The sequence below is a fragment of the Typopeltis vanoorti genome, chromosome 2 (assembly GCF_054136105.1).
Source record: "Typopeltis vanoorti isolate ZY-2024b chromosome 2, IOZ_Tvanoo_1.0, whole genome shotgun sequence".
Taxonomy (NCBI): domain Eukaryota; kingdom Metazoa; phylum Arthropoda; class Arachnida; order Uropygi; family Thelyphonidae; genus Typopeltis; species Typopeltis vanoorti.
The window spans coordinates 143,415,646-143,431,162 of NC_143550.1; the positions used below are offsets into that span (position 1 = coordinate 143,415,646).

Here is a 15,517-nt window from a genome sequence, read left to right on the forward strand (position 1 = left end):
TATCCCGAGTGGTCAAAACAGTGGAACAGGACAAAATCCTTGTGCTTGGCCGATTATGATAATTGCTGTCCTGCTGTTTGGGCACAGTAAGACAGTTTATGATTGCAAGGTACCTGGTAAACACTAGACAGATCTAAGGACTGTGGCTAGCCTTGGTGAAGTAATAAGGGATGCCAATTTTTAGATGGTCTGCAAGGCAAGTAGTTACAAGACTGTATTTTTTAGGTTCTTTGCTAGTTTTTCAGACATGCTAGACATAAGAGATGGTGAAAGATTGTTTGGATTCTTTGAGAGTCAAAGCTATATGGATGATAGGAGACCTTCACATAACCTTTAAGGAATGTGGAGAACAGAGTAGGGCTTCTGACTTTCATGCAGCGTGTCCAGTTAGTAGGTATGCACTAGATACTGAAAGTACAAATGAACAAGGATGGCTTAGCAATTTGAAACTTAGCCAACCAAATTGTATTTCTTATTGGCTTGACCCACAAACAAACAAACATGATGAAATTTGATGTGAGCTGGGCATCAACTAATTAAACAAGGCTCCCACTATTTTCATCAAAGGAAACGACAAATACTGAAAGTCAACAATTGGAACAAATTCAGCATCAGCAGAATTGAAGCTTGGCAACATTACCATATGAAGTATCAACAGAAAAGAAGGCAAACTAGTGGGAAGAACTAGAGAAGTACCACATTGACATAACTAGTGTTGTTACAAAGTCAAAGAAGATTAAAACAGGTGAAATCATGCCAAATGATAAACGTAGGAAGTTATATTTGGGCAATAATGATCAAGAAAAAAAAGGAGTAGCAATAGCATTCAACACCACGTGTGAAGATAAACTGCTTGATTCAAAAGCAAATAATAAGGATAAGTAGTTGCGGGGTTTCTGTCCAGAGATGTAATAGTCATCACATATTTGTGATGACTATTATGTCTTTATTTGGAACATAGTGTTCCAATATAAAGATGTACTCAAACAAAAATATATAGGGAATTTTAAACTGAAAGTGGTCATTGCTTAGTTTCCAGCAGGATAAAATAAATATCACATTGAAAAGAAAAGTATGTAATTGTAAAACACTGCTTGATTCAGCTAGGCAGTCATGTACTAAAGTTGACTGCAACAACAGAAAAATATGAACTCAATTGTGGATGGCAAAAGTTAAAGTAGCAGTCCTGGAAAAGAAGAAAGCATATTAGAAGTAAACAAAAGTAACTTTGGAAGAATAGAAGATATTAGGAAGGTAGCAAACTGTTCTGGTGGTTCTTTAAAAAGCTTAGAAATGGAGGAAATAGTACAGTAAAAGAAATCAGAAATGATAAAAGTAACATGAAAACAAACTAACGATATTCTGGATATCTGAAGTGACATAACAATGGTACAAAATATTCAAGAGGAATGCAATCATGTGATGTCTAAAAGCTTGAAATGGAAAGGGAGCTGGAGTGGATGATATTATTCCAGAAATGCTCAAACATGGGATATAAAAGTTTTGCAGTGGCTCACTGCATAATTCAGAAGGCTTGGCTAGATGATTGAATCACGGCTGATTGTAGTAGAGGTCTCAAATTACCCATCTATGAAAAGATAAATAAAACTGAATATAAGAATTAGAGAGGAATTTCTCTACTAAGTGATAATACAGGTGAGATTTACATAAGCTTAAGTGAGAAGAGGTTATGAAAAATTGTGAAAGAGAAACAAGCTAGGTTTAGGCTAAATCGTGGCTGTCAAAATCAGATTTTCATTTTATGATACATAGTTGAGAAATTATGGGAATATAGCAAGGATCTGCATTTTAATTGTCATCATCATCATACGTATCAAGGATTTAGGCCTAGTATGGCCTGTTCCGGCCTTAGAAGTCATCGTTGAATCATTTAAGAGGATGTCCTGGTTTTCTTTTTCCTAATGGCTTGTACTTTAAGGCTTGTTTTGGTAATCTTTCTGTTTTCATTCTTTGAACGTGTTCCATCCATCTATGTTTATATTTTTTAATTTTTTCAATTACTGGTTCTTGGTTTAATTCTTTCATAATATCTTCGTTTCTTTTGTGATCAAATAGGGTATACTTTGCAGTTTTTCTCATAAACTTCATTTCTGCTGTTGTTAATCTTTGTTTGTCTTTTTGTTTTATTGTCCAGATTTCGCTTCCATACATTAAGACCGGTAGGGCTAATGTATTGTATACTTTTAGCCTGGTTTGTTTTTGAACTAGGTTTGATTTAAATATAGAGTTAATTACTCCTGTTATTTTTAAATATTTTGCAATTTTTATGTTTATATCTTTTTCATTTTCATAAGTGATCATACATCCTAGGTAGTTAAATGAATTCACCTGTTCTAAGATCTTGTTATCTAATACTATTTTAGTTCTTGCTGGATCTTGTCCTTTAAAGGCCATAGTTTTTGATTTTTCTGTTGATATTATCATACCATAATCTTTGGATATCTCATTTAGATTTAAAATAGCTTTCTGTAAGTTATCTTCAGAATTTGTAATTATTATTTGGTCGTCTGCAAAGAGGAGAGTGTTTAAGTTAACTGTAGGTGAAAGTTTAATTCCTTGATGTAAATTTTTACTCCATTTTATTATTATTTCATTTAAGTAGATATTAAAAAGAGTTGCATTTTAATTGTAGATCTAGTAAACGCATATGAAAAGGTGCCAAGAGAAAAGCCATTTAAAATGCTACATTTAGAATGGAGTTAATGGAATATTATACAAAGCATTACATAGTGTATATTTAAGTTGTAAGTCAGCAGTTAGAACTGAAGGAAGCAGAAGGCGATTTAATAAAATCAGCTAATAAACAACTCTGATGCAAATCTTTAGGTTTCTTTTAACTAAACTGAATAATAGCTGTAAGAATTCCTAATCTTAATCCTGTAGCTTAGTAATCAGCTGCAACTAGGGAGATAATGATGCAAGGTGGTTTCTCTTTGCCTTCCTTGCTGTAAGTATTTATGACTGTAGCCATGTGTGTTCACAGGACCAGTTTGCCTGTTTTGAGAGATGAAAACCCGAGTTACCAGGAGAGGAAAATCCTCCACCTCCATATGAAATCGGTTAACTCACCTTTAGTTGAAAGAGACCAGGTAGAGGTTCCTCATGTCATGGATGGGAATCAAACCTAGGTCTTTCCGACCAAATGGCTTTATCTATACTGACTGAGCTATGGATGCTCTGCTGTAACAATTGGGTATGAAAATTGGCAATAGAGAAAAAGTGTGAAAACAGGAAGAACGTGGAGAGCATCAACTGCATTCAAGAAAACCAATAGTATAAGCTAACAGAGGAATCTGTAAACCGAGAATGCTAATCGAAAGTTGGCATGTAATGAAAGTATCTAAGAAGAGATGTTGTTTTCTTTTTCTAAGGTGAAGTGGATCTTGGAATGTTGGCTATTTAGATGTGTTGTTAGCCATATGGTCAAATCAAGAACATATCATCTACATGAAGATGTGTTCTCCATTTAGCCACACTTTCTAACACTTCTAAACAATATTCCAGGATCAAATTCACATCCTCATCCTTGATAGCATGCCAACCCAACAGATTCAGATCTTTGGCATTTTTAGTTTATAGAAAACCTATACAGAAGTAGAAACATTTACCAACAGTCATACCTCTTCCCAACAGTATGGGATTATTAAAATCTTGTACAACAGCACAAAATTGATTTGTTCCAGTAATAATGCCCTCCCCTCACTGCTGAACTTGACCACATTCACAATACTTAATTAGCCAATGGCTACAATCCCCACTAAATAAAAACTCCACAACCATCCCGCCCTCTAAACAAAAGGCTGTGTGAAATCCATCGCCATCCCATATATTCAGGGCACATCTGAAAAACTAGCAAATAAAAATAAACACATACACACACCTTGTAATCACTTATAGCCCATATAAAAACTAGTATCCCTTATCTGCTTCCCCCAAAGACCAGCCACGACCCTACATCTGCTTGGTATACCTGGTACTACATATGCCTTGCAGTTGTAAGTTGCCCTACAATGGCCAAACAGGCAGGATTGCCAACATTAGAATCACCAGGTACCATGACTACATCTGGTTCCACCACATCAGCCACTCAGTACTTGATAATCATGCTTTGGACACCTGCCACAGGATATACTGGAGGAAAAAAAAGAAAGTTACTTTACTCTACTACAGCAAATATAAATATGAGAAACTGTTCCTATAATCTGCCTCAAATTTGCAAAGTGCTCATCTTCAGTATAAAACACCCATTCTAATCCACTATGGCTCAACTTTGGTTCCCTCTACTTCTGTCTCACTTATCCAATGTAACGTCTGCCTGTGTGAACATCTCTCTCTTGCACTTTGTTCACTGATTATGGCAATTTGATTTTGCTGATATATCAAAGGTATTAATTAAATTATTCTAATGAATATATATTCTATGTTGTAATATACTTAAAATAATACCATTGCGAACATATTTGATGGAAAGATACCAAGAATAGTATATAGAGGAGCAGAATCCAGGAGAGAGCAGGTCACTAGCAATGTGCCATAAGGTCTTGTGCATGCACAATACTGTTTAATTTGTACATAAGTAACACAGGGAGTTATTTGAAAGGAAACACTCAGTTGTTTGCTGATGATGCAAAAGTGGATAATAGTTAACCAAGTGAAAGTAGAGAGCTTGCAGGATGATTTAACCTCCCTACTGGCTTTGCTGTATTTTTATGTCTGCCAAAATATGGATGTAAGGCGTAAACAAATCTGAAGCAGCATGGATAGGAATGTGCTAGCTACTAATTATCACCAATGAGAGGTGTGACAATCTTTCACTCAAGAGAACTTTTAGATGGATTAATTTGGGTTTATGGTTGCATCTCAGAGCCAGCACTACTAAGAAGCATAGTTCTTTACACTATGAATATGCAGTGTAGTGGTAATTTGAAATAGAGATACAACATACACAATATATTTTCATTATTTTTTTTTTTTTATATTTCTCATTCAAACTTTTTTTTATAATTTAATTATAGTTTATTGTTAATGGCAGGACAAAATAGCAAAAACTTCATTCTGAAAAAAAAAATAAAAAATAAAATAAATAAATAAATAAAATATATATATATATATATATATATATATATTTATTTTTTTCAGAATTATATGATAAAAGGACTGGAAATATATTATATTTCCAGTCCTTTTATCATATAATCATAGTTTGTTGTTAATGGTATGAAAAAAAAATAAAACAATCTTCCATTCTGAAATATATTATTTTTTTTATGTTAAGGAAATAAAGCCATCAACATAGATGAAAAATGATTCCTATCAACTATTGCACATAAATTTTGCATCTGCCTAGTAAAAGAAATGCGAGTTTTTTTTTTTATCTTGCCTGAAAATGCAGTTAGATGACGTCAATTTTTGTTCTCAAAAATTTGTACTGAATATAACTGCTTTGGAGAAATAATTACTTCATAGAACAATCACAAAGGCATTTATTAAAACGTTTGCTGCTTCTAAATTATGTCTTGCTTTCTACTACTACTACTCTATTCCCTCAGCCATACGGCTGGTGGGGGTAGCTATATGCTACCATACTAGGGAAATGATTATGAGCAAGGTGGTTTCCCATTGCCTTCCTTGCCGTACTATATCCAATGACTGTAGCCTGTATGTTTACAGGGTCGATTTGCCTGCTTGTGGGATGAAAAACCCCAGATAAACTGGTCGGAAAAACCCTGCTGTCCACGCCCAAGACCAGTTAACTTGGTTATGGCTGAGGAAGATCTTTAAGCTCTTCACGTCATCGACGGGAATCGAGCATAGGACACTCCTTCCCCAGGCATATGGTTGCGAAGCACATAGCCACTAGGCTAACTGCACAAACTATGTCTTACTTATTGTTAATTTTTAAATCTAGTTATAAATCACTTCACAGAATGCTAATGGTTTTGATTTATAGAAAAACTGATATTTACAATAATGTATAATGTTATTTATAGTACTTGCAGCAAAATTTTCCTCTCCTCTCTCCCATTTTCAAGATTTAGGCATTACAAATTGAACTTTTATGTTATGGAACAGTTATAAAGCAAATTATGTATTATCTAAGCTCTCTGGATAACATGCAACTAAGGCAATGTCAATGAATGCCATTTTTATAATTATTTTTGATATTCATTTGGCAAAAATGGTAAGAAAATAATCTTGTGCACTTTCTTTTTTCAAAAGAAAGAACATTGTAAATAACATTTGGTTCTGAAAAAATTACTCAAGAAAACGAAAATACCACATATTTTTCTTATTATTATTATTCAGTATTTTCTTGCAGCACAAAGAAGAAATCACTGCACATTTGAAAAGAAATACACTACTTGGAAAGAAGTCTACAGATACCATAGTGTGAGGAACAAAGAGACATGAGGCCCACCTTAATAAGATGTAGGACCTCCTTTTGGTGCGATAACTGCAGCAATCCTACAGAGCATACTTTCTACAGGCATATGATAGCGATCGATGGGAATTTTGGCCCATTTTCTTGTAGGCATGTAATGAGGTCCTGGACTATTGTAGGGCAGATGTTCCTTGACCCCACCTGATGCTCCAGTTCATTCCACAGATGTTCAATAGGGTTAGAATCAGGACTCTGTAGAGGCCAGTCAGGTGTAGTGACTTCATGTCCACAAACCACGAAGTCACAGCAGCAGCCTTATGACATGGTGCATTGTCTTGCTGAAAGAGACAATGGTCAGTTTTGTAGAAATGCCACAAAGTAGATAGCATTGCATTATCTAGAATGTTTAGATATCTATCAGAGTTCAATGTTCATGGTGCCATAAACAGAGATCCAAGGCCAAAGCAGGAAAAATAGGATCATGTCATCACACCACCACCTCCTTTCACAGTTGGGATTACGCACTCTGGTAAGAGACGTTCACCTGGGCACCCACCTGTCCATCTGCTCAGTTGAGGGGGTAGTGTGATTCGCCACTATATAACAATGTAACAGTGGCGAATCACACAACAATGGGTGTGAACAGTGGGACGTAGAAGCTTTCCAAGCTTCTACGTCCCACTGTAAATACTCTTTGCACCACTGAAGACGACGCTGCATGTTGGTTTGTGTAATGTGGAGTTTGCATATTGCAGTCCTACCATGGAAACCAATGTTGTGAGCTTAGGTTCTGAGTGTTTTTGTGCAGATTCATGTTCCAGTTGATGCCTGGAACTCCTCATTCAACATGTTGGCCGACGAATGGCAGTTTTCACATATTATCCTTCATAGCATTCTAAGTCATGTTCAGTGAATGTGCTAGGTCGTCCATTGCAGGTAGCACACTTGCAGTTGACTCCCAGTGCTTCTATCTCAGTATGTTATCAATGATTGCAGACCTGAGATGGTCCAATTTGTCAACAAATTGCCAAACAGATAGGCCTACAACATATCATCCTATCACAACTCATCTTTCAAATTCTGTCAGTTCTCTTCTAGCAGCCATTTCACCCAGACACAGTTGGTAAGGATCATATTCCTCCAATTTATGCAGGCTATAAACACGTGAATCATTACATGGCATGATAATGCCATGTAATGATTCAGTAAATGCACACTACTTCTCTCTAAGTAGTGTGCATTTACTGCTAGTTTAGATATCTGGCATTTAAGAAGTAGCTATATTTTTACTACTATTTTACACTAAAAACCTATAAGTACATACTCCTCAAGTGATTTATGTTTGCAATTGTCTTGTGGGCAGTTTTTAAAATAAATGGTAATCGGAAATATCTACCCACCACCAAAATCAATCGTTCTTTCTTTCCATGATAATTTTTTCAGATAATTTATAATTTTTCAATAACAAAACCAAAACTGTGATTATTATAAATCAAGAAATTATTTTGACATTAATATTGTATCAGCCAGTAAAGAAATGTCAATGTCTGTTTAAGATGTTTTTATAAAATAAGACATTGCTGATTTCTACTGCACTACTGCTTGTAGCTCTTTAGTGCCAGTGCTTTTTTTTTTTTTTAATGACAAGAAAGGATGATGCCGAAAATCATGTGGCCAACCCTTAAATTAGTTTTAACTGTATTGCACTAATTTTTCTTGTGATGTCATAAAATAATATTCTTCAATGCAGTAAAAGTTTTTTTACTGCATTTCTACTCTAAATGATAGCACTAATAATCTTACTAAATTCAGCTGAAAATTACTTCCCCTTTCCCCCTTTACTGTGATTTAAAACAAAAATAAAATAACTTTGCTTAAATCTTCAACCTACCTCTCCACAGTATTCTGATATAAATTCATTCTTCTGTGCTGTATCTTTCAAAAAGATTCCCCAGCCAGCCACATCAGATGGAGCAAGGAGAAGGTGCTAAAAAAAGATAAATACAAAAATAAACAAACAAACAAACAAATAAATAAAATGCATAACAAGATCAAACATTTTTCTTCTAAACAATTACATGAATAAGTGGATGGTTCTTTTACACTCTTAACTGCCTTGAATTAATTCTTCTGTTTCAAGTGCGATCAGCAAAAGTTCAGATCATGAATATAATGTGCGTAACAAGGTTTTTGGGTCTGTTTTTGCTTTAATGAAGAATTGTGCAATAAAGACAGCAAAGGTCATGGCTTCATTACAACAATTCTTCATTTTATTGTTGAAAACTTCCTTCAGGAGCCAACACACGTTATATATTGGGGGGGAATTAACCTGAACAGTCAACTGATCCAAAACATTCATCATGAATTTTCTGATATGCACCCTCAAGACATATATAGGATACTATGACAGTACTGAACAGTTTCTTCCAAATCAGTCTATCACTTATCAACACTCCAATATTATAAGATCTTATATATCTTATATTAATAGTCTTCCTCTGGGTCTTTTTTCCTGCATAAACACCTATTTGTGCAAATTTTCCTCTTCCATTCAGTTTAAGTGACCATAGTACTTGAGATTAGCTCTGCTCACACATTCCTGAATGCTAAAAACTCAAGGTTCCATCCATCCTAATATTTTCATTTTTAATATGATTCTACCATCCATGGCATCTGTTCACTCCCACAGTTTTTCTTAAAACTCTCATATCTATAGTCTCTAGTCACTGATCGACTGCTTTATTTCTAACCCAACTCATAGATCCATGATCATCAAATTACTGATATGCATCCTCAGGGGGTTTACAGGATATTATGATAGCACTATATGAAAAGGTTTAATTACTAATTTCCAATTGAAAATTTCTCTAAATTAACCTAGTATCTACCAGGACTTCAATACTATCAGATTTATATTCCGGTCTTCTAAGGAACTTCTTACTGTATCAGTCCACCTAGATTTTCCTGCCATCCTATCAAAGAATGCTTGTTTGGCTAACTTCCCTGCTCTCATTCTGTTTAAGTGACTATTTCCGAAGGTGTTAGCAGAACTCATCTCAAATGATATTTACACTAATGATGCCACTGATGTCATCTGTTCACTCTCCTGATCTTTTTTTAAAAATCTCATATCTATGGCCTCCAGTCTTTAAGTGTTTTATTTCTAATCCAACTCTCAAATCCATAAGTTAAAATTGATTTAAACACTATCTTGTATATTGCTATTTAGTGCCTTGACTAATTTCTCTCTTATTCCGTATAAATTTACTCAGACTTGCACTGGATTTGTTTAGGAGAACATTATCAACAAAAAAAGCAAAGAGCAAATTTGATATTTTCGATACTGATATCAGGTTTAATGCCATTTTCCTTCATAATGTGATCCAACCTGATTAGAAGTCGGCAAACTTTTACTGAAAAGGGCCAGAGAGTAAATATTGTAGGCTTCACAGGTCAAGAAGTAAAATGGATGGTATCATGTATTTATATATAAGACAAAAAACAAAACTTACACAATTTTTTTTATTACCAAAATACAGAATATAACTGTGTACAAACAGATTTTGGGGAAATTAGGAAGAAGTATGGAATTCTTTATGAGACAACTATATCTAATTAGGGTTCAAATTTGATTTTCACATCAAAATCAATAGCAAAGGCACATCAGATAAGGCTGATTCCCAGATTTTAAATATCCCACCTTTGAAAATGTCATTTAACAAAGTGAATATTGTTGCAAATATGTACCAACATCCACTGACATAAATTCATGATATGTATGACTAAGAAATCGATGACATTCAAAACACTATAAAGTTTGCGCTGAGTGCGAGTGGCATCAGTGGTAGTGTGGCAAAGAAAGTGCAACATATGAAAGTGAATGGGCATAGCTATGTCTTATCATTATGAACACTGAAACAACAATTCCATGAATGTTACAACATTCGTTTAAAGCTATCCTTAACTCAGAGATTGTATAATAAGCTGTGAGCCAGAGCTGACCCTGCAAGTTATAGTTTGCCAATCCCTGATCTAGATGATGAATAGGAGTTGAGATAGTGTGTGTACTCTTGTCTTACACCTAATTTTACAAAAAAACCACCTTCCTGTATGCTTCCTTCAAATCTAACTACTGATTTACAACTTACATATCGATAAGGATACTAGGCTGCATAATGTTTCATTTACCACATCCAACTGTAGTGTTCTGAACAACTCGTGGTACCTTGTCATATGCTTTTTCCAGCTCTACAAAACTTAAGTATAGATTTGTTTTTTCACATGCTTTCTCGACTATTTGTTGTAAAGTGAAAATCTGATGTTGACAACTTCTATTTGACCGGAATCTGGTTTGTTCTTCTCCAAGTTTTCTTTCCACAATTTTTCTTTGCCTTTTCTCATGTATGCTTGCATAAATATTACCAGAACACCAGGGAAATTTCTCTGTAATTCTCACATTCAGTTTTATTTCCTTTTTTTAAAATGGGAACAGTGAGCTCTCCTCCAATCACCTGGAATATAGCCTTCTGACAGACCTTTGGAATTATGCAGCAAGCTAGTGTAGACTTCCTTACTTGAACATTTCTAGTCAAATATCATCTACTCCAGGTATAGAGTAATGAGAATGTTGGATCTAATAACAGCATTAGAAGATCTATCCATATACAGCAGTAACTTAACTTTACCTCTGATTGGGGAAAGTGACCATGAAGTCTTGTTCTGAGAGGTTGCTCGACATGTGGAATTCTCAGTGGAGAAGGGATTTATGTGAAACTACAAAGTTGGTGGATATGACAAACTTAAGCACTTGCTTGGAACAGTGCTATGACGTAGGAAGATACAAGGAAAGAATGTCAGCAGAACATAGGAAGTGGTCAGGGATTGTTTGAAAGACAGGGAGGTATCGGATTGCATATCCAAGGTCAAGAGGATAAAACAAGTGGAGGTTAAATGGATAAGTGATGATATAAAGGAATTAAAGGAAAAAAAAAACATTGTGAAGGAAATATATAAAAAAAGTGATCAGCATATGCTCATGAGCAATACAAAGTGCGCCTGAATGTATCATCCACCTGGATGATACATTCAGGTGGAGACTTTACAGTTACTGATGATGACAGAGACTAATATGAAAATTGAGGTAGATAAACTGGAAATGTTCAGCATATTGAAAAAAATTAACATGAATACAGCAGTGAGAGTGAATGGCATGTCAGCCCATATAGCATGAGAATGTGCAAAAAGAACCAACAGTGCTTTTGATGAAGTTGTATAATCTTAGTCTCACCTCTGACAAGTTCCGAGAGAGTGTAAAGAGGATAACATATTTCCATTACATAAAGGTGGTTCCAAGACAGAAGTAACACATTACAGACCAATTAATATCTCAGTAGTGGTGTTCAAAGTATTGGAAAAGTTGGCTAAAAGTAAAATTCAGGAGTGGATGGATAGGAATATGATACAAAGCCGTGCTGCCTACAACAGAGGCAGCACAGTTTTGTAAAACGTAGGTCATGTCTTAGTAATTTACTCATTCCACAATAGAGTGATAATCTTAATGTCGTAAAGTCATTTGACAATATATCACATGGAAAACTTGACATAAGGTGGAGAAAATGGAATTATGGCATTCCATATGGTGAATAATGGTTGGTTGGTGTGGGACTCCTGTGATGAGTCTTTTGACTCCATGGAGATACCCTGTATTGCAATAATAATTTTTATCTTCAATTTTTATGTCACCTTGACCATCTCTAATTGCTTTTACAGTATTGTTTCCTCCATTTCAAAGTTTTTTTTTCTTTTCTTTCAACAGTCTCCAGAACACTGACATTTTGGTAAGAATATAGAACAATCTTCTATATTCTTACCAAAGTTCTCCCATGACTGTATTCTCTAGCTGATAATTTTACTAGAAACTTACAACAGAGGCAGTCCTGGAACATTCTTTTCCAGGACTACCTCTTTAACTTCTTGCATTCACATTGAAATTGCGATCTTTTTATCTCTGCACAAAATATTACTACATGTGCCTCTCTTGAGTTCAATTAATCAATGTTTTCTTCACAGAGCTTGTCAGTGAAGACTCCTAGTTTGGATTCTTGTTTTCAAATGCATTCGATTTTTATATATAACATTTATATAGATCCAAAAACAAAAGCAACTAAAAATTACTTGTGGAAGTTCAATATGATGGTGACAATGTTGTTTCTCTCATTCTGAAACTAAAATTAGACAGTTGTTAATATTTTCAAAGCCTATGAAAGGAATGGCTTAAGTGCAATCATTGCAAAGATACAAGTACCTTGCCAACATACTTCAACCCATTCAATGCAAGTAGCTGCCATTCAGGTGGCTGAATCCTTAAAACTGTCAATGATTTTCCCTATTGTGGTGTCATCTCTCAGGAAATGCTGACACTGGTGAGAAATTCAATGTCATTTGTGGACATTTGGGAAAACAAATTTTTGATAAATTAGAATGCCTGGTCAGAAGATCAAATTCCAAATGATCAGAGTAGGGGATCTCTACTTAAGTTTTGTATATGTAGAAAAAGCATAGGACAAGATGGCCAGGGAAACATCTTTCAAAATGCTACAATTATATGGGGTAAATGAAATACGAGGGCTGTTTGAAAAGTTTGGCAAAAAAAAATAAGTTGAACACATTTTTTGGAAAAAAATCACCTTTATTTCTCAACATAGTCTCCATCAAGTCTACACATTTGGTCCAGCAGGTTTCCAATTATTTCATCCTATCTAAAAATTCGGATTTGTCAAATTGTGCAATACAGTCATTGACAGCCTTGATGACATTGTCGATTGAAGAAAATTCTTTCTCACCGAACCAAATTTTTAAGTTTGGGAACAAGAAGTCACATGGGGCCAAGTCCGGAGAACACGGTGGATGTGGAATCAAATAAAACCTCAATTCATGCAATTTTGCCATTGCAACACCGATGTGCAGGACAGTGCATTGTCTTGACAAAAGAGCACTTTTTTTTGTGCACCAATCTTTGCCATTTTTTCTTCAGTTCTTCTTTTAAATGGTCCAATAATGATGCATAATAGACTCCTGTTATTGATTTACCCTTTTCCAAATAGTCTATCATGTTAATTCCTTGGGAATTCAAGAAAAAAAAAAAAAAAAAAATGGCCATCACCTTCCCAGCTGACAAAACCATCTTCGCTTCTTTTCAGTGCTCTTTCACTGGGCATTGTCCACTGTTTTGACTGCTGCTTGGAATCAGGTGTGTAGTGGTGGATCCACGTTTCATCTACAGTCACAAATTGATGCATAAAATCCTGTGTGAAAATGAAAAATGTGAACATGGGCATTTTAAATGTTTGCCAAACAAGAACTACGCATTGCACGTGGCTAAAATTTTGCCAGGGGCTGTCATGAAAAAGATGATATGTGCCGACACTGGTATGAATGAACGAATTGTATCACTGTCTATTGGAAATTTACCAAACTTTTCAAACAACTCTCGTACTATATGGTGCAATACATAGTCTATAATTAAGTTTTAAGTCAGCAGTTAGAAATGAAGGAAATGCAGCAAGATGGTTTGAAGAGTAAAATCCAGGTGCGAGATAAGGAAGCACAATCATCTACATGGATCAGATTATGAATGAAACTGGAATTGAATCTGATATTAGAATCTGAGATATGAAACTTAGCTCTGTTTTATGCAGATGTACTCCTAAACATATCTAGCAGTGCAAAACTCCAGGATTCTTTAACTGAATAATAGCTGTAACAAAGTTTGGCATGAAAATCAGCAATAAAAGGACCAAAACTATAAAATAAACAGGAATACAAAAATTTCAACTACATTCTTAATGGAAACTTGTAGAACTAGTAAAAATATTTCAGCTGTTTAGGTGCAGTTTTAGGCAAAAATGGCAAATTAATGGAAATAGACAACAAAATAAGCAAAGCTGTTATGATGGGAAGTTATTTGAATAAATGTATATGGAATAAGAGAAAAATTATCCAAAACAATTAGTATATAAGACAGTGTTCAAAATGATTTTAAGTTATGGATCTGAGAGTTATTGTCAGAGTTGGGCTAGAAATAAAGCACTTGATCAAGGACTAGAGACTACAGATATTAGAGTTCTAAGAAATATTATGGGAGAACAAATGTCATCAATGATAGAATTACATTAAAAAATGAAGATATCAGGAAGCAAAGGCATTGTTAGCATTCAAGAATGTGTGAGCAGAAGTAATGTAATGGTGTGGTCACTTAAACAGAATGGGAAAGGTAGCAAATCAAGTATTTCATTTCAAGATGGCAGAAAAAAAGGTCAGAGGGAGGCAAAGATCTAGGCGGATGGATTCAGTCAGAAGTGCACTAGAAGATTGATATATTGATATATTGATATACCCCTTGAAGGTACATTTCAGGAAACTAATAATGATGTTCTTTGATAACTGAGATGTCCATGCTGCAATAAAATCTTAGTTTATTGAGCTGTTGTTATAAGTTTGATATAAGGTGCATAATATGGATAACAAATAGTAGACACCTGAGAAACTTGAAAAATACCAGCACTGCTTTTGAAGATCCTTAAGATATGATGGAAAGATATTGTTGAAATGCCTGACTAAAATCAGCATTTTGAAGGCTAGCTCACTAGTAGTGAGGCAATGATTATCATCCAATCCTATTTTGTGGAAATGGCACATATCACACTGATATCGTATATCCATCTTTCAAAACAATTTTTTTTTTCTCTCTCAGAACTCATGGACAGCCAAAAAAACACTTTAAGATGAAGAATTATGACAACTATAAGCAACTGGGAAGGTCTGACTCAAACTGGTTGAAAAGAAGTGTTTACAGGATTTCAGTATTTTGAAACTGCAATGCACCATAAAAGTGACATGTCCAAGAAATATGAATAAAACACATTTTACAGAAATTTGAATTTGAAGAAATGTAACATCAATGTAAACAACTGGGAAGCTCTGGCTCTAGACTGATTGAAATAGAAGAAAAGTGTCTAATAGGATCTTAGTATTCTGAAATGAATACTAAGATTCAATGGGGGATCAAACTAACCAGGACAGATGTGGCTACCTACTACACAAATGGAAACTGTT

The 15,517-nt window shown here is 34.8% G+C and overlaps 1 protein-coding gene across 4 annotated transcripts in view; it reads right to left on the reverse strand.

Annotated features, from left to right (window-relative positions):
• E(z) (histone-lysine N-methyltransferase E(z)) overlaps window positions 1–15,517 on the reverse strand; it is a 516,600-nt gene that overhangs the window by 18,794 nt on the left and 482,289 nt on the right. For all 4 annotated transcript variants that reach the window (XM_090413305.1, XM_090413314.1, XM_090413324.1 and 1 more), the window contains one exon: window positions 8,295–8,390. In XM_090413305.1, the coding sequence (XP_090269431.1) occupies window positions 8,295–8,390 (96 nt within the window). The remainder of the gene's footprint in view (window positions 1–8,294; window positions 8,391–15,517) is intronic.